The 19,569-nt window shown below is 37.0% G+C and overlaps 2 protein-coding genes across 8 annotated transcripts; both read left to right on the forward strand.

Annotated features, from left to right (window-relative positions):
* Positions 1–353: 353 nt before the first annotated feature.
* nup58 (nucleoporin 58) lies at positions 354–12,320 on the forward strand. Of its 4 annotated transcripts, XM_058765734.1 has the most exons (14): positions 354–722; positions 1,114–1,271; positions 1,390–1,422; positions 2,162–2,431; positions 2,516–2,678; positions 2,760–2,825; positions 2,906–3,080; positions 3,169–3,248; positions 3,354–3,472; positions 3,570–3,652; positions 5,425–5,626; positions 10,002–10,085; positions 11,251–11,346; positions 11,593–12,320. In XM_058765734.1, exons 1-14 carry the CDS (start codon positions 619–621, stop codon positions 11,760–11,762), a joined length of 1,803 nt encoding a protein of 600 aa, XP_058621717.1. In that variant the 5' UTR covers positions 354–618; the 3' UTR covers positions 11,763–12,320. The 4 variants fall into 4 exon arrangements, with proteins under 4 accessions (XP_058621717.1, XP_058621718.1, XP_058621721.1 ...); XM_058765735.1 differs by lacking the exon at positions 11,251–11,346; XM_058765738.1 differs by lacking the exon at positions 11,593–12,320 and having other exon boundaries at positions 11,118–11,257.
* Positions 12,321–12,798: 478 nt separating this feature from the next.
* On the forward strand, positions 12,799–19,465 carry zdhhc20b (zinc finger DHHC-type palmitoyltransferase 20b). 4 transcript variants are annotated; one of them, XM_058765366.1, is made up of 14 exons: positions 12,799–13,004; positions 13,631–13,657; positions 14,327–14,421; positions 14,665–14,785; positions 14,957–15,026; positions 15,173–15,205; positions 15,305–15,425; positions 16,247–16,282; positions 16,472–16,604; positions 17,470–17,596; positions 18,158–18,250; positions 18,348–18,463; positions 18,542–18,589; positions 18,857–19,465. In XM_058765366.1, exons 1-13 carry the CDS (start codon positions 12,833–12,835, stop codon positions 18,583–18,585), a joined length of 1,188 nt encoding a protein of 395 aa, XP_058621349.1. In that variant the 5' UTR covers positions 12,799–12,832; the 3' UTR covers positions 18,586–18,589; positions 18,857–19,465. The 4 variants fall into 4 exon arrangements, with proteins under 4 accessions (XP_058621349.1, XP_058621348.1, XP_058621350.1 ...); XM_058765365.1 differs by having other exon boundaries at positions 18,860–19,464; XM_058765368.1 differs by having other exon boundaries at positions 12,938–13,004; positions 13,631–13,687; positions 18,860–19,464.
* The last annotated feature ends 104 nt before the right edge of the window (positions 19,466–19,569 follow it).

Consider the following 19,569-nt stretch of genomic DNA (forward strand, 5'->3'; position numbering starts at 1 on the left):
AGGTTCATTTAAAGGAATAGTTCACCCAAAAATTAAAATTTGCAGAAAATATATTCACCCTCAAGTTGTTCCAAACCTGTATGAGTTTCTTTCTTTTGTTGAACATAAAAGAAAATATTTCGAAGAATGTGGGTTGCTGGTGCCCAATGACTTCCATAGTATGGAAAGTCAATGGGGACCAAAAACTAGTTTGGTTACCCACATTCTGGTGGACAGAATATTAATAGAAAATCTAACAACAGAAAAAAGACAAACACCACAGTAGGCAAATAATGGATGCGCCTGCAGGGATTCTCCAAGCCAGTAGGTGGCAATACGTCGAAACAGATCATGTTTGAATTTTAGCGCAAAAACAAGGAGACAGAAGAAGAAGAGGATTGTGAGCGGAAACACGGAGCAGCAACGTTTTCAATACGTAGAAACCCACAATCGTTTTAAAAATAACAAACTAGCCTGTAGTTGACTCGAGTCTTTTATCCATATTTTCTTCATGCGCATCAGAATATCATGGTGGCTGCTTTTATAATCCATCTTATGTCATAAGAAGTGGCTTTAGGGCCTCCACGAGGTCGGTCCTGCTTGGTTCGGATTGTCAGGTTTCGGAAATTTAGGTCCAGAATGTCCAGCTTTAACTTTGGCACGAGTACCCTCGGGTCCACCGGCACCGGAACCGGCACTGGCACTGGCACCGGCGGTGGATTCTCATTTGGAGCTGCAACCAGGTATGAGGACACCTCATGTCAGCTTTCAACAATGTGCTAGTTTTTTAACGAGTTGTGCAGAACTATGGTGTAAACATAAACACGCCTAAAATGACAGCTTAAAATGTTAATTTTAATTGAATAGTCAATAACAATTTTCTGTTTACAATTCAAGTACACATGAAGTACATTCATTTTCAATGGCCTACCAAAAAAAAAAAAAGTATTTGTTTACTAAATAATTGTCTAAATGTATGTTGTTTTTCTTTAAATAAGTGTATGTAACTGCAAAAAAATAACTATTTTTGTGTAAGTGAGCTAGTATTGGTTTAAAATGCAGATACCTTTAACATCATTAGGGGTAATGTTAGTAATACAAATGTGACTGTTAATGTCTGATATTTTTTACCAGCGCACCTGCTGCAGGTACAGGTGGATTTGCATTTGGAGGGTTTGGCGCACCAACATCCACACCGGCCGCTACCAGTACCACCTCCACACTGGGATTTGGGTCCAGTTTATTTGCTCAGAAACCAGCAACTGGATTCAACTTTAACACACCTGCCTCAGGTTCTCTACTGATTTTATGACATAAAAATGAATTTATTAATTTTTATTATAGTTTGGTAATAAATAACATTGTCATGGTTAATTCATGTTGTTAATTTACTGTCTATTTAACACTTAGGGGCTGCTGCATCCACTACTGGCCTCACTTTAGGTAAGCAATTCTTCAAGAAAACAAGCTAGAAGAAATTGAATCAGTTTTATCACTTTTCTTTAGTCCAGTGGGCTTCAAACTTTTTGCCTCTATTGTCCACAAAAGTATTTTTTATAAAGCATAATTTACATCTAAACTATTTTTACTCATTATTTCTACCTGATAACATTTTAGAGCTTGACATAATTACACTGTAAAAAAATAAATAAATAAATTCCAACTGTTTTGGATTATTGGAGAAAGTACAGTTTCAGTTTTTCTACTTCAACATTTCATTTTATTCAGGGTGTTAATTGCCATTTGTTAAATTTTCTAGTAATTTCTGAGTTTAAACTGTATACGTTTATATACAAATTGTTTTTCAGTGCAAGAAAATGCATATTCATTATTAAAATGCAAATGTAGGTTTACGGGATAGTTCACCCAAAAAAATATAAAAATCATAATTTACTCACCCTCAAGTTCCAAATCTGTATGAGTTTCTCTCTTCTGTTGACCATAAAAGAAGATATTTTAAAGAATGTGGGAAACAAAATAGTTGTTGGTCCCCATTCACTCCTATGGTATGGGGAAGAGAGAAAAAATGGGGACCACAAACTGTTTAGTTGCCTATATTCTTCAAAATATCATCATCATCATCTTCCTTAATCCCCTTGAACGTTTGCTTTGAGAACCACTGGTTAAGTCTGTCAGACACGCTGTACTGATTTCCAACTTTTTGGTTTTACGTGTTTTGTAGGGAGTCTCACCACCTCGACTGCTGCTTCTACTGGATTCAGTCTGGGCTTCGGAAAGCCAGCAGCCTCTGCCACACCTTTCTCACTGACAACCACCACCTCTGCAGCTACAGGCACAGGCCTGACTCTGGGATCCGTCCTGACCTCCACAGCCCCTCAGACCAGCTCTGCCGGCTTCTCCCTCAACTTAGGAGGAGCTGCCACCACTTCCTCTGCTCCTGCCTCGGGTTTTTCCTTTGGTTCCAGTCTCTTTTCCAACCCCTCCTTGACAGGTTAAACCTTTTTTCGTGTGTAATCAAGTTACATTCAGTTTAAACTGGTGTTTTGCTCTCATGCTCATTTAATATGTGTTTCAGGTTTGGGACAGTCCAGTTTAGGTGGACCTCTGAGTCTGGGTGGTTTAGTCTCTACCTCTGTTGCGACCACCTCTGCCCCTGCGCCCAGTCTCGGCCTGGGAGGGTTAGACTTCAGTACTTCCTCTGAAAAGAATACTGACAAGTTATCCAGCACCAGACCGGAGTAAGAACCAATCCTACAATCATCATTATGACTCATTGTAGTTTATTATAGTGGCTCTTACCTTGCTCTTTATCTCTACAGGGACAGTAAAGCCCTCAAAGATGAAAACCTGCCAGGTCCAATCTGTCAAGATGTGGACAACTTTCAGTAAGTGCGCCTCCTTTTTTTTTTTTTTTTTTTTTAGTTGCATATAGTTGATTTAGTGCTTAATATGTGTTTTTCCACAGGAAGTTTGTCAAGGAACAGAAGCAAGTTCAGGAAGAGATCAGCAGGATGTCTTCTAAAGCCATTCTCAAAGTGCAAGAGGACATCAAGATGCTCAGACAGCTCCTGTCCATCTCTGCCAGTGGGCTGCAGAGAAATTCACTCTCCATAGACAAACTGAAGTTGGAAACTTCTCAGGTTAGACAAAAATGTCCTCTAAACCAATCCCAAACAGTTCAACTGAGCATTGTTCAATCTAGTTACCCATTTTTTTTTCTTCATGCAGGAATTGAAGAATGCTGATATCGCACTTCGCACCCAGAAGACCCCTCCTGGACTCCAACATGAGAACACAGCGCCTTCCGAGTGAGTGAATCTGTGCGGTTCTATTTGTAAAGTCCAACGATAAACAGTAAAAGTTGCATACTAATTATTGTTGTCTGCCAACATGCTGTCCATGTATCTCTCCAGTTATTTCCGGGCTCTGGTGGAGCAATTTGAGGTGCAGTTACAGCAGTACCGTCAGCAGATTGAAGAACTGGAGAATCATCTGACCACCCAGAGCAGCGGCTCCCACATCACCCCTCAAGGTTTTAATCTAATCTATGCTCAATGTCAACTAAATAAAGCACAGCCTTGATTCATATGATCTTGACACTTAACTGTATGATTTCATCTATCATGTAGATTTGTCCCTGGCCATGCAGAAACTCTACCAGACGTTTGTTGCACTTGCTGCACAGTTGCAGGGAGTTCATGAGAATGTTAAGGTATGTTCTGAAAATGTCTCAAATGGTCCATATTTAATATAAACATTATATGTACATTAATATTATAAAGAAATTATATTTGGTCAAGTTTATTATGCACACGTATAGTTTATATATATATATATATAAGTGCTGTCAAAATTAGCGCATTAACGCAGGAGATTAATTTTTTCAGTTTAACGCGTTAACATTATTTAATGGCATTAATGGAAGGGCGGAGCCTAGGGTTGGACACCCCACTCATAACTACTACTTCTGTCAAAAAGTGCATTTATTCAGTTGCAGAACATCTTTACGAGCACATCAAAGGGTAGATGTTTCAGACGCACGCTCCAGCTTCACTTCAGCACCAGGCGCGAGTCAAATGAGTGCGGAAACGGTACTGTGCTCACAGCACGTGCTCTTCAATTGCACACACAAAGGCGCCAGCGCACGCTGTAGCCTGTATCATTTTATATCAGATCGCCAAAGAAACTACGAGCATGCAATGTCATGCCGTAAAACTGTGCATGCATGTCATATATTATATGAGTCACATTTAAGAACACGTCTCTGAAATGGTTTTCCAAACTGTCCTGGAGCAGCCCAGCACTGTCTCCCTCATTTTACAACCTCGATTCAACTTGTCAGCTCATTAAGACCTGAAGTGGGTCAGAAAAGGTAAAGAGAGTTGAGAGAAAATACGATGCGTGTCAGATCCGCGTCACGTTCAGCAGCGACAGCTCTTAAAGAAATAGCAGCCAAAATAGACTAATAGCTCAGCTGCTGTGATGTCTGTTCATCAAGAACAAAAGAAAAAAAGAGGAAATCAATCACTTTTATAGCTTTAAGGATTCATCTGTATTTAGTTTAGAATTTAGTGTTTGATAACTTTATTGAATTTCTGTATATTTCTGCTGGGGGGCACAGGTAAATATAACATTTACTGTAATGGGTTTATGTGAAGATTGTTTTAAGTTCACTTAAATTAGAAGTTATTTTTAAAGTCTAATAAATGTTAAAATTGAAAGCTCTTAATAATGTAATGTTGAATGGCTATAGTCAATGGTTAAATATTAGGGGAAATTTTTTTTTATAGGGAAATCCGTATTAATTGGTATTAGTGATACTGGCCTTCAGTCATAAAAAAGATGCCATTAAACCAAAATTAAAAAAATGCTGTCTTTGTTGTTTGTACATTAATTTGAAAATTGAATGTGAAATTATAAAAGTATATGTAAAAACTTTAATGTTAGGTGGGATTAATCGCGATTAATTTCAGAAAAATGTGCGATTTTAATAAAAAAAATTAAATCGATTGACAGCACTTATATATATGTATGTGCGTGTATGTATGTGTGTGTATATATGTATATGTAAAGTAAAAAGGAAATCATTCTAATATGCTGATTTGGTTCTCAAGAAGCATTTCTTATTTTGAAAATGGTTTTGTGTTTTAGTGGGCACTTATAATTTTTTTTTTTTTTTTTTTTTAGGCTTCATTTATGAATAGAACATTTACAATAATTTATGTGAAACTTTTGTTAGTATAAATTCTTTACTGTCTTTTTTGATCATCTTTATTAGTCCTTTCTAACCCTAACCCTAACCGTTTCTTTAAAAAAAAAAAAAACTTTCTAACCCCAACTTTTATTGGTAGTGGATACATTTTCTTTGTAATAACATGCACTAATAAAGCAAGCCCAATAATTTCTTAATACATTAAAATTTCATGATAAAATGAAAGCAGAATCATTATATTTGATAAGTCTTTTCTCTCTCATTCTTTGTAGACTCTCAAACATCAGTATTTGGGCTACAGACGAGCCTTCCTCGAAGACTCCACTGACATATTCGAGTCGAAGCGTGTTGCGGGCAAGAAATGGCAGAGCTCTCCGCACGTCACCACAGGCCCCGCCCCCTTCGGCAGCGTTCCCAACGCAGCAGCTGTTGCAATGGCTGCCACTCTCACTCAGCAGCAACAGCCAGCTCCAGGTCTGACCGCCTTCAAGTTCTAGACCTCTTGACCTCTTGACCTCTTGACCTCTAGACTGATAGAATGATGTGGGGAGGGACGAATAGAAAGAACAAGGGAAGGGGGAATGACAGAGAAGGGCAGATAGAGCAAACGAATTCAAGAATAAACCCTAAATTCAGTCAGTGCCATGTCTGGGGTTTTTTTTTTTTTTTGTTTTAACTTGTCTCTTTTGGAGATATGGAGCAACAGGGTTCTTTTAACATGCATCATGTGATTCTATGTGTGCCAACAAGTGTGCTGTGAGATTTTAGATGCTGACTGTCTTGCCCAACTTCTGTTTTCTTTTATCTATTTTCCCGGCTCAAGAAAAAACACAAGATGTAAAGCAAGAGCATTAAATGCTATTTTAATGTTGAATAAGTTAAATGGGAACATTCCAAACCCAATCAAGGTTTAGAAAGGGGTTTGTTATTTTGAGGTGGTCTGATTGTGATTTAGTGGGACTGGTTTTCTATTTTGAGTGGCGCAGAAGGTCATAGGATTTGATCAACAGCACTAATGTAGCCGTCACTACACAGAGTAGCCAAACACAGTAGACTCGCTACACACAGACTGCGTTCACACTTATTTCCGTTTCATGTTCCCATAGTCAACTAAACCATATTCCTTCACTGAAGATATGAAAGTTGATAATTTAAAGTGCCAACAAACTTTCAGTACGACCGCTGTGGCTGAAGCTTTCTGAGCAATGTGTTTGTTTTCTATGGGAATAGACAGGAAAAAGCGGAGTAATTTAGTAAAGAATAAACATGCTATGCAGGAAAAAGATTGCCGTACCTCAGGATAGAAACACATTTGGTTCTTGCCATGTTTTTCTCAGTTGGTGGCACCATACTGCTAACATGTATTTTGATAGCTGCATACTAAACACATTCAATTGCTGTTGTTAAATAATTTTCATAATCACTTGTTTTAAAAGTATAAAGCTTTTCGCATGAGTGTGCACATTTCATCTGAGATCAGTTGTAATATTTTGATCTATCAGAACAGCATGTATATCAGTTGTTTAGGTTGTCTCTTGGTAGCTTTGCCAAGTATTTTGATATTTTCAGCATTTTATCTTGCATCAAAACCATGTTTGTTTGGTTTAGTTATTTAAAGACCGTTTTATTCCAAAATATATTCTTTTTGTGGTCGTGATGATTTGAATTAACCAGGGGCCTGTACCATGATGGTGGCTGAACAAACTCAGGGTTACAGGATTAGTTTTGAGTTGACAAAACCAAACCAAACCAGTCCAGTCCGGCTTTGTTGGTACCATGAAGCTGGTCATCAACTTTCTCTGTCAACTCAGGCTTTATCCTGAGTTAATGGAGCACGTGCACATGAAAGTGTGACATCAGTAATGAGCAGCCAATCACATGCCTTAAAACTATGATTCACTTCTTGTGAGAGAGTCAGTGCGAAGATTAAAAGATTGAACAATATGAAGAATTTAAACACATTTACACAGCACGATCATGAAACAATCTATCCATGAAAGGAAAACTTAAAGTAAACATTTGACCATATAAGTGCAAGTAAAAGTTGTACAGTTAGTTAATAGTTGATTAATATTTATAGGTATAAAAACACTTAAAAATCTAAGCTCATATGTAGTCATACTTAAAGCTATTGATTCTAAAACTTATTTATATTGCATATTATCTATATGTTTACATTGATTTTAAATAAAAGCTTAATAATTACTATTAAACTAAGCTGGCTTGTGTAATGGATTAAGGGTATAATAATTATATAAATTATAAAAAATAATCATCTCTAAAAATCAGAATTTTATCTTTAAAAATATTTTACTATGTAGCGCCCTTTAATCTGGGGTAAGAGAAACTGGAGGAGTGGTTTTATTGCGTCAGAGACATGTCACTTTGCTTGAAGCTGATTGGTCAAATTTCGGTTTGAGATCTCTAAACCAGAACATAACCTGCCCCGGAGCAGGTTAGCTGTGGAGCGTAAGTTACTATGGTGATGAACACTGCTAAAAGCCAAACCACTTTCATGGTACCTAAAAGCAAGAGTTGGCGCAAACTAAACTGAAACTTACCTGGCTAGCCAGCTAAACCGGCTTCATGGTACAGGCCCCGGATTTCCATGGAGTTTGCATATGCATGTGTAGAAGGAAGTGTGTAAGCTACTGATTCTGAGGTGCATTAAGGTCATTTACTGTATTTCATTGGACAGCTCGGTGAATAGGATACAATTTCTGTGTGTTTTTTTTTTTGTTCTCGATTAAAGATTTCTTTGCTTTGGTGACACCCTCCGTCCGTCTGTAACCATGGTTGCATTTATGGTTTCCATGGATATTTCCTGGCAATAATAGCAGGTCGGAGAGGTGTGAGAGATGGTGTTAGATGTTCCACTTCCAATGGCACAGCATCGATTTACACTTGTCTCATTCTGGGTTCTCAGTCTTCAGAGAAGATTCAAATTACAGACATTTTTGATACGTGATTTTACTGGAAATAAGTCGACAAAAGGGCTTTATCAGTGTAATCCATATAACAAAATCATTTCGATGGAAACTTGACTGTTCTTCATTCACATTTCGTTGTTTTCCCGATTAATAGTCTTTATTATCAGTATAATATTTTTTGGAAATGGACTGTGCCTTTGTGCCTAAGAAAGTCTAGGCTGTTGTGGGTGCTTTTGCATATTAAATTAACTGTAAATATGTAGTGCGCTAAACCAACAGCATGGCTTAATTAGTTGCACAGTGTATGTATGTATATATACACACAAGTTGTGAGATACAATTGCTGGCATTTCCTTATAGAACCAGCCCAACCACAACACACTGCAGTAAAGTCTGTTAATGATGAAAATCCTACACAGACATTAGCTGTTATTCATTTTCTTACTTTATTTAAGGGCTACAGTGTTCAAGCCTTCAGTTTGAGTGAACATGCTGCTTTATGGGACTGTTGAGGGTCCGCGGTGAAGGATTGTGCCAAATTTCAGTATTCAGAAGTGCAGTTTTTGTGATTCTTGGTCTTTTGGTGGCCTAGAGCTGCTATTTCATGCTTAGATCAGTCTTTCTCTACCATGGCTGTCGTAACTCAAAGGTTTGAGTGATAGTGGAGGTGGTAATATCTTTTCAGACACCTTTTCAAAAATCTTTTCTCGCATAAGACGAAAGCAACACACCTTCTGCTTTGTGGGAAGGCTATGAATCAGACCGTCAGTGAACTTTCACTATGGGCCATTGCCAATCTCAGATCTTACAGGCTTTCCTTTGCTTTTATTTGCCAATCTACTATACAAACGAATGATCTTAATGCATGTCATGTTTTTAAAATACGCTTTTAGGAAGTTGTGGCTTTTGTGTGTTGGTACTTTATCAAAGCTCTTACACAGGATGTCTGTTTATAGACATGTCTGATTCTTGGGATACGTTTCCATTCCTTGGAACACATATGGGGCTTATTATTTTGGTTGTTTACAAATAGTAACATAGTGAATTCTATAATCTAACTTATAAATCGATTGTTTTTTTTATTATTATTAATATTATAAAAAAAAAATTTGTTTAGATTATGCTTGTTGATGCATTTGAAATGGTGTGCCTTTTGAATTACATACAGCATTAGTCTTAACCATTGTTTGAAATGCATTTTTGGCACAGGTTGGCTTTAATCGTTTTAAACAGTGTTAATGCCATAGCTACTACTAGGAATCGTTTGTCCTCAATTGTTTGTCATGTTTAATGTAATTTGAATTGACAATAAATAAGTTTTTTTTAAAGAAAAGCCCTTGTCTTTGTTTCTTTTTGACTGATAAATCATTGATTTTTTTTCTCAATGAATTGGATTAAAAGACTGCATTTGAGATGCTGATTTATCACATCTCTAAATTAATAATCTAATCAAATTTAAACCAGCTAAAAGGAAACGAGACAGGAGCATAATGTAGTGATGCATTAAGTAACAGCAAGTCTGCAGATGTCGTTTAGGAAATAAGTAACGTTTGTCATAAGTGATTTAGAAAATCCATCAAAATAAGATAGTATGGATCCAAGGTAAGTAACTAGAAGCAGATTAGTACAATAAATAGAAAAAAAATCTATTTGCAGCCAATAGGGCCTATTTTTTGATATACTATTATATTGCATTTGTTCCAACATCATAATGAGCAATATTTTAGAGAATGCTGATATGGCTTTTATGTAGCTCTTGTTCCACTTACTTTCAATAAGGACAAAAGATGGTTTCAAAGCATGTGCTTCTCTCACATGACTGTTTGATCAAAATTTTTTAGTGTATGCATATTGATAATATGGATCTATATATGAGAGTGCGTGAGAGTAAGTTCCTCTGCTCTCTTTCTTTGTCCCAGGACCACAGGCGCCCTTGGGGGCAAGTTTTGGCACTCCCTTTTCCTCGGGTATTGGCACTAGCATGGGCTCATCCAGCCTCGGAGGTACTTGCTGTGATAAACCTCTCCTCTCCCTTTCTATCTCTGCATTCTTAAGACTTTCAGTCTCAATCTTAAAAAGACAGTTCACCCAAAATTTAAAATCTATTTTTTCTTTAGTTTTGTAAAAAAAAAAATTGTAGATATAGTCATGAAGGGCAACAGTTTATAGTGACCATAGCTTGTAAGCCCCATGAAATTAGCCTGTACATCTTCAAGTCTTCTGAATCCATATTATAGTGGTTGGGTGTATGAGAGAAAAAAAATACTTATTCATAAAAACAAGTCATTACTGATAATCTTCCCCTGTAGTGAGCTGTAAACTATGGAAGTTTATTTCACCATGGAATAAAAATATTAAAAAAGGTAATTGACTTTTATATCTCAAAAGTCTGACATCTTGCAATTCAGACTTTTTTAATAATTTCACATTTATATCTTGATTTGGACTTTCTTCTCAGAATTGAGTTAACCTTGCAATTCTGAGTTTTCCCTCACATTTCTGAGGGAAACAGTGTGAGATGAATAGTTACGACTACTTTTTGTTTTTTATTCCGTGGTGGAAATAACCGTCCATAGCAAACTCAAGAGCCTCTTCGAACAGATCGAGTCAGTGAGTGAAGAAAAAGATCAGTCTTAATTCAGAGACCTTTAGAACCGGCTCCTTTTTAGTGAAACATGTACAGTTCGCAATTTGTATTTATTGATTAATTCACAAATGACTAGAGAGGAAAATTGTCTTAAATATTGGTCTTTTCCTCACATCGTTTGGCTTCAGAAGATGCTTAAAATAATGGGGAAGTCGTTTGAACTACCTGTATGGTGCTTTTTGGTGCTCTGTGAAATAGTTGTATTGCAAAAATACAAAAAAAATAAATAATACAAAATATGGTATGATGACAAATTCCTGTAGATCTAAGATTTGGCACTCTTGTTTTAAAAATGCAGAAATAGGTTTTTTTTATTATTATTATTGTTTAGGTTGTATATAGAACTTGTATTTTTCATATTTCCCTAACCATATTTTTCCTTCATCAGTTTTTCCTAGTTAATCTCAAATATAATTCATCATTCATTCCTGTCCCCCATCTCCCCGCCTTGTGACTGAGAGTTTATCTCTGGAAAATATGTAGTCGCAACACCTAAATGCCCCCCATCTGTGTCTCGGCAGCATTTGGTAGCGGCCCTGGGTTTGGGGGCGTGGCAACAGGAGGTTTGTCGTTTGGGTTTTCCTCTAGCAAGCCATCTGGAGGGAGCCTGAGCGCAGGTGTGTTCGTTAGCTCCCTCCTCCATCTTACCCGCTTTCATCAACACTAACCATTACTAACAGCTCCCCCTTTAATTATAATCATCCTTTACCCCAGAATGTATCAACATCATGCTGCTTAAGGGCAAGCGCTGCATATCAGAGAGCATGTAAAATTTGCATGGTTTATTTAAGTGACATGCTTAAATGCTTATTGAGAAAACTTAAAATATTTACTGCTCAAATTTTAAAATCTTTGTTTCTCAGGGTTTGGAACATCGAACACCTCTGGCTTCAACTTCAGTAACCCCGGCATCAATGCATCAGCTGGATTGACCTTTGGCGTTTCCAACACACAAACTCCTGGATTTGGGACAGGAGGGCCACTGCTACAGCTCAAAAAGCCACCAGCTGGAAATAAGAGGGGCAAGAGATAAAACAGCAAGTCTATATAGGGGTAAAGGGAAATGTCACGAGGTAAAGATGATGTGTGTCTCCAGATCTTTATTTTTATATATATGTATGTGTACATATATATTTTCTCTGTTGGATGCCATTGAAGAAGTTTTGAGATTCTGTTCTGTTCTCCCTTTTACCCTTGTGACTATGCTGTGTTTGTTGTCCGAATTGCATAAGATCCAATGGAGCATATTTTGTGATGCACAGAATACCCGTGAAGGGATTTCAATGTAGATGCTCTCGATATTGAAGATACTCTTGAACTAAGTTTACCTGTGTCTTGGTGGCTTTATTTTAAACCACATGTTCTGTGATTGTAAATGTGTCATCCCATCCCATTACGATGAATGGTTTATTGGTTTTCTGGTTACTTGTACCAAATAGATGTCAACCTGTATAAGAATGTTCAATTTGTATACCCATTTTTGTTTCTGTCTCCTTTTGTTACCAAATAGTGAAACAAATTTCTATACTTAAGCAGACTTTGTGCAAACAAGTATTTTTCGACTTGAAAGAAGTGTTTGTTATTAAAAGAAGCAACAATAATAATGTCTTGAGTCATTTTTACTGAAATAATGTTTTATGTATTAGGAGTATTACAGATGCAGTTCATATTTATTATTAAAAATATTTATTATATAGTGTATTTATAAATAATTCGTAATACTGTTTAAAACACCGAAAAAGAACTGCTTTGCCATCTGTCAGACTGGTTTGTTTTTAAGTTTAGTCCTAGTAACGCAAATTTACCCCATCTGTGATAGACTGGCACGAAATTAAGAATCCTACTATGAAAACAAAATCATATATTTATGTAGCATTTCCGACGTTCAGGCGAGTGACCTAATCAATATTAACTCGTGAGCCGCTGATTCGCCAGTAGACTGGCGCCCGCTTAGCAACGTCAGCTTTTCAGCCAATCAGGTAAGTCTAATGGGTGAACGTCGTGCAACGTCATGAATATTCATAATCCAGTCCTTCGCCGTAGAACAGCGAATGGGAGGCGGGGCAAAGGCGGATCCGAACCGGCGGGGTTGGTAGGGCACGGATGGACGGATCACATCCCTCCTTTCCCGTCTTTTGTAGTCAAGGAAGGAGAAAGATGGCGCCTACTCATGTACTGAGATGCTGCCAGAGGGGTCTGGCGTGGATACCGGTGATATTTATCGCCTTAGTGGTGTGCTGGTCGTATTATGCATACGTGGTGGAGCTGTGTCTGTGTAAGTGCGCTTTATTATTCATTCCTGAGGGGCACGCGCCTACCGGAAGTCACTGAACTGAAACATCAATGAATGGTTTGTTTACATGAGCAGGCTAATTAGCGTACTGATTTTAAACGGGAAGCAAAACAGCAAGGATTATGGTTTTGGAGCATATGTTGTGCTTACACATTCAAGATCAGGGAGTGTTTATAAGCTGGGTGGTGACAACTGTATTCGTTTATTTGGCAGTTAATCATTTTAATGTAAATTAATATTTAGATTTAGTCATGCAGCATTGTATAATTATAAAATAATATTTACAGTGTTACAGTAGAAAACCTGTGAAAGGTTGAGTGACGCGTCCAGGTTCTTCCTCTTTAGAAATCAGAAATCAGATTTGTTGAGAATTTCTTAAAGAAATAATAGCACAAATCATATTGTCAGTATGGAAAAGGTGCTTGTTATAAGTTTATAAGCAAACATGTTAACGAAGTCAAGCGTCAAGTCTTCGGTCACATGTCCAAGTGAAGTGTATTTCATATTTCAGCAGTGTTCATAGAAACAGAAGTGTTTTAAAGCAGATGTGTCATGAGTCATATCTGCTAAACACTTTCTTTTCTCTTTCTGTTTTATATTCTCTGCAGTTACTATTCCCAGCACTCTTGAAAAAGGTGAGTAAACCTTCACTTCACTTTTTTAAGGTAAAAGCCAAGTAAGGGATAATGGACATAATGTTGCATCACCTTTAAGGTGTTTATATACTGTATATAACTGTATATAATCCAGTTTCTTCCTCATTAATTTACCAAAAAAAAAAACTCATGCATTTTTCCAGACACTTTTATCGAAAGCAGGTTACATTGCATTCTAGGTACAGATTAAATTAATTAATTTAAATTTAAAACATTTTAAATAAATAAATGCACAATATTGATTTGAGTTAAAATTATTTTATTATACAATAAAAATAACGTATAGGAGAAATACAAGAGGCATAAATTGGGACAACAGGTTTGACCAATGACGAACTGGCCAATCAGAAGCAATTATTTAAAAGACTCAAATAACTATTTTAATATATTATACCAAAGAAAATCATTCATTTCAAGAGTTAAAGATATTTGTATATATGTTTAGAAAGGTACAGAGTCACTTTGGCACAATTGTCAGGCTATTACGGGTTTATTTGGTCTGTGCCTGTGCTGACTTCGGCCTTCCAGCACAGTCAGACTGCAACAAACGTGACTGATTTATACTCGGACTGTTTCTGGCAGGCTTTTCTCTGCGGGCTCATCATGCAGTCTTGTTGTTAATGACTGTACTCTCTCTGTTCCATGCAGTTGTCTACCTGGCTGTGTTTCATGTGTCGTTCATCATGTTTGTGTGGTCATACTGGAAAACCATCTTTACAAGACCAAGCACCCCTTCCAAAGAGGTACAGCGGGTATAAAACAAACAGTTTTATTTGTTTTGTACATGCAGCCCATGGTAACAACATGCCACACAGGTGATATGATATGATATTAATCCAGGCACTATGAATAAATGCACACAACATTTATTTGTTTCCATGGATTGAGTGTTTTTATACGTGTCATTTTACGCACTATTGTTGTTAAAATGGAACATGCTGTTGATTTGTCACACATTGAGCTGATTGCTTTGTATTGTGTGTCAGTTCTGTCTACCTAAATCTGAGAAAGAGCAGTATGAGAAGGAACAGCGTCCAGAAACTCAGCAGGAGATCCTGAAGAGAGTGGCCACCAGTCTGCCCCTCTACACACGCACCGGGGCAGGAGGTTAGAGACTCTCTCAAACACATGAAATAAGATGTAATAAGAAGTTACCCACAAGACTGTACCTCAAGGGCCTGAGCACCAGATTCAAGCAGACACAAGTTTAGCTATTTTATAGAGTGAGATTTGTTTTAAACTTCAACTTCTTCAACTTTTAAACCCCTCATCTTCTAGCTATCCGGTACTGTGATCGCTGCCAGGTCATCAAGCCAGACAGGTGTCATCATTGTTCTGCATGTGACATGTAAGTTACTGTAGCGTCTCATGAATAGTTCTTGTGACATTTTGCTTTCACGTTTCATTTGTGTCATTTTAGCTACTCAGTACACCATATTTTGTGGTCTTTTTAGAATGGGCTTTAAACTCAGTGCTTGTTCTTGTTACTGACAGGTGTGTACTAAAGATGGATCATCACTGTCCATGGTGAGTGAGCTGCGAGTTGTTGGCACCAAAATTTATTTTGTTGAAAATAAATGTGAAGAACACCCTACTAACATCTCTCTTTCTTTCAATCTTCTACAGGGTGAATAACTGTGTGGGTTTCTCCAACTACAAGTTCTTCATCCTGTTCCTGACTTACTCGCTTGTTTACTGCTTATTCATCGCAGCCTCTGTCCTCCAATACTTCATAAAGTTCTGGACAGTGAGTAGATCCCTTACCTTTCATCACACTCATTCGTGAGAATTTTTGTAAACATTTTCAATGCCATATTGTGTCATATGAAGGTAGGTCATTATGTGGATAGAAATGTGATTTTAGCAGGTTACTGTCTGCATTTCCTCCATGTGCTAGTCATGTCTTGTTCACTCTGCCACCCTCATACATGCTGTCCTTTCCATTTCATCTGTTTGTTTACACTACCATTCAAAATCAGTAAGATTTTTAAAATAAAATTAAGAATGCTTTTATTCAACAGTGATGCGATTAAATTAAGCAAAAGTGGCAGTAGAAGCATTTACGATGATACAAAAGATTTATATTTCAAATAAAAGCTGTTCTTTTTAGCTTTATACTCATTAAAGAAAATCCTGGAAAAAAATGTGTAATGTTTTCCACAAAAATATTAAGCAGCACAACTGTTTTTCAACATTGATAAAAATGAGAAATGTTTCTTGAGATTCTTCAGCGTATTAGAATGATTTCTGAACGATCATGTGACACTGAAGACTGGAGTAATGATGCTGAAAATTCAGCTTTGGCATCACGGCAATAAATTACATTTTAAAATATTTAAAAATATTACTTTTTTGATCAAGTGAATGCAACCTTGAGCAAAAGAGACGTCTTCCAAAACATTAAAAAAATCTTACCGACCTCAAACTTTTGAACAGTAGTGTACATGTTTCGAAAAGCACTTGTTTGCTGTTGTAATCCCCTCTTGCCCGTGTCTCTCTGCACCCGAAGCTTTTGCTCTCCCGCTGTGCTCTTCCTGCGTCTAACAGTCTGTCTCTGTTTGCACTAAGCTTTGCCGGAGGAAATCGGCAGAGAATTGTCCAAAGGTAATCCCTCACAGTGTTTAGTAAACGCGTCAGTGTTAGCGCAGTGAGTTACATTGACTGTTTTTTGTCGCCTTAACCCTGTGACCCTAACGTTCCTGTCGAGTTGTGTCAGAGTGACCTGTTGCCCATGTTTTGTTGGTTGTTGATCTTTGTCTCACAGCTCTCCTTTCTCTCTCCCCCCTCTCTCAGAGTGACCTGCCAGAGTCTCACGCCAAATTCCATGTCTTGTTTCTCTTTTTTGTGGCGGCCATGTTCTGCATCAGCATTCTTTCACTCTTCACTTACCACTTGTGGCTTGTGGGAAAAAACAGGTCCACCATAGGTAACACACCTGACCATACTCACTTCTCTGTATCTTTGTCTACATCTGCTGTATAGATAGGTTCATGTTTCTAAGCTGTAATGCCTCTAGACAACTTGCTCACTATTGTTACCATAGTAACAACAGTAGACTTGCTGTGCACAGGCTAAACCTTCTTCAGATTTATTTTGGTAAACTGGTCATTCAGATTTGCTTGTGTTGACCAGATTAGTCCAGCAGTCTTTGAAGCAGTTCCCTGCTTGTTTTTCCATCGGGCCTGTAATTTTATTTTAAAAAAGCATAAATCCACTCAGTCAGCTTCAGTCACAAGAGCTCAATGATTTCATGTTGTGGTTTGCCATACATCTACACTACCATTCAAAAGTTTGGGGTCAGTAAGATTTTTTTAAAATGATTTTGAAAAAAACTGTAATATTGTGAAATATTATTCCTAATTGAAATACCTATTTACTGTTTGAATATATTTTAAAATGTAATTTATTTATATAATGGCAAAGCTGAATTTTCAGCATCATTACTACAGTCTTCAGTGTCACACAAATCTTCAGAAATCCTTCTAATATACTGATTTTGGTGCTCAAGAAATGTTTTTATTAATGTTGATGAATATTTTTTTGGAAACCGTGACACATTTTTAAGATTCTTTGATCATCAGAAGGATCCAATAAACGGCATTCATTTGATATTGAAATTTTTGTAACATTATTAGTGTCTTTACTGTCACTTTTAATAAATTATATTACCGCCTTTCTGAATAAAAGTAGTTAAAGCAAACAACAACAACAAAAAACTACTGAACGCAAACTTTTAAAAAGGTAGTAGTGTATGCATTTTAACCCACTTCTGTGTTGTTATTTATGTTCAGAAGCGTTCAGAGCCCCGGTCTTTAGAAATGGTCCTGATAAAAATGGATTTTCCCTGGGCTTCAGCAAGAACATTGCTCAGGTGTTTGGGGACCAGAAGATGTACTGGCTACTTCCTGTCTTTACCAGGTGAGTCTAAATATTAACTTGTTTTCATTAGTGTGGCCATATTTAGCTTCATACTTAGGGTTAATGCTTTTGAAAACCCAAAGTATTAAAATTTGGTGTTTTTTTTACACTACAGTGCAATCAAAAAGTGACACACAAACAAAAAAAAAAAAGTAATTTTTTAAAAGAAATTAATAAATACATTTATTTAGCAAGGATATATTACATTGGTCAAAACACATTTATGATGTTACAAAGGTTTCTCTTGAATCGTGGGAAAAAAGTATCGCATTTTCCACAAATATGTTAAGCATGTGACACTGAAGACTGGAGTAATGGCTGCTGAAAATCCAGGCTTGCCACTACTGGAATAAATTAAATTCGAAAATATATTCAAATAGAAAACAATTATTTAAAATTGTAATAATATTTCACAATATTACTGTTTTTACTGTATTTTTAGCCTAATAAATGCAGCCAGATTTGCATGGTCAAATACGACATTTTCCTCTAAAAATCTAGTTTAAAATTAGGTAAAGTATCTTTTAAAAGATACATTTAAGTTTTTTTTTCCTGCTATAGTCAAGGAGACGGCTTTTCTTTTCCTACACGGTTGGTCACTGTTGATCCAGAGCAGCCCACTGATTGTCTCCAGCCTGGCGGGTTGGATAAAGGGTGAGGAGCCATTTCTTCTTTCACTCTTGGGTGGGCAGTGGGCACTAACCAAAACCAGATGAATAGTAGTAACTCTCAATGTGGTTCTTTCCCTTAGGGCTGTAGAAGGGTCTGCTGAGCAAACCACCCCTCTCAGTGAGTCCCAAAACCGTCTGTTAGGCAACGATTACCACATTGAAGATCATCACAAAGAGACAGATGTCCTAAAGTCTGGTAGGTTACATATTTTGCACCATTCTAGCAAGGAATGACAGAAAAAAGTTCAAAGAATAACGTCATCTTGCCTTTCAGATGAAAGTGAGGCCATCACTATCTCCATTGAGAGCGAGTCATAGCCAGGTAAGGTGATTTCACACTAAACACTGTTTGTATATGTAATATATGCAATATATACACTACAGTTCAAAAGTTTTAAGGTCAGTAAGATGATTTCTGAAGGATCATGTGACAGTGAAGTCTTGAGTAATGAAGGAATAAATTATTAAATATATATTAAAACAGAAAAGAGTTTACACAAAAAATGCACCCTTGATACAAAAAAAAAAAAAAAAAAATTCTTACTGACCACAAACTTTTGAACTGTAGTTACAATGTCATTTCCTTCAGTAGGACGGAAGCTGGTGAGGGGTGAATCCTCAGTGGTCTCGTGCCTTTGACTCCCAGAATTGGGGACTATTGAGGAGAATCACAGCCATCAAAGCTGATGCCTTAAACAGCTCTTTTTCTCTGAAAGCTCCTGAACACTTTCCTTTGCCCATCGCTTCTGGAGTGTCCCAAATCTGTCCTCACATCTGTAAAAATGCTCCCAGTCCAACTATAGTAGCTGCACTCTTTTAACAAAAAGATTTGCACGCATGTCTTTTACATCCATCGTTTTTGCACAGCGAACTGTTTTGTTGCTCAGGCCTTCACAAGACATGCAGATTTCATGTGCATGTGAATTGATACAGGCGCTAGAAATTTCCAAGTGTTTACCAGGAAATGCACCACATCTGGTACCAACTGCTGTTTACTGGAGGGAAAGATGGGAAATGTTTTATTTTCTGGATTCATACCAAGTGAACGGTGTGACTGAGCTCATCTGGAATCCCACATGCCACAGTGTTGATGACTCCAGAGTTAATAGACACCTCAGAGCGCAAGGTGCTCATTTGCACTTTTACGTCATGGAGTATTATACTTTTTTTTTTTTTTTTTTTAAACTTCATTAACATTCTTATATATATATATATATATATATATATATATATATATATATATATATATATATATATATATATATATATATATACACACACACACATGTTCACAAAGTGCAA

Source organism: Onychostoma macrolepis, chromosome 24 (assembly GCF_012432095.1).
Source record: "Onychostoma macrolepis isolate SWU-2019 chromosome 24, ASM1243209v1, whole genome shotgun sequence".
NCBI lineage: Eukaryota > Metazoa > Chordata > Actinopteri > Cypriniformes > Cyprinidae > Onychostoma > Onychostoma macrolepis.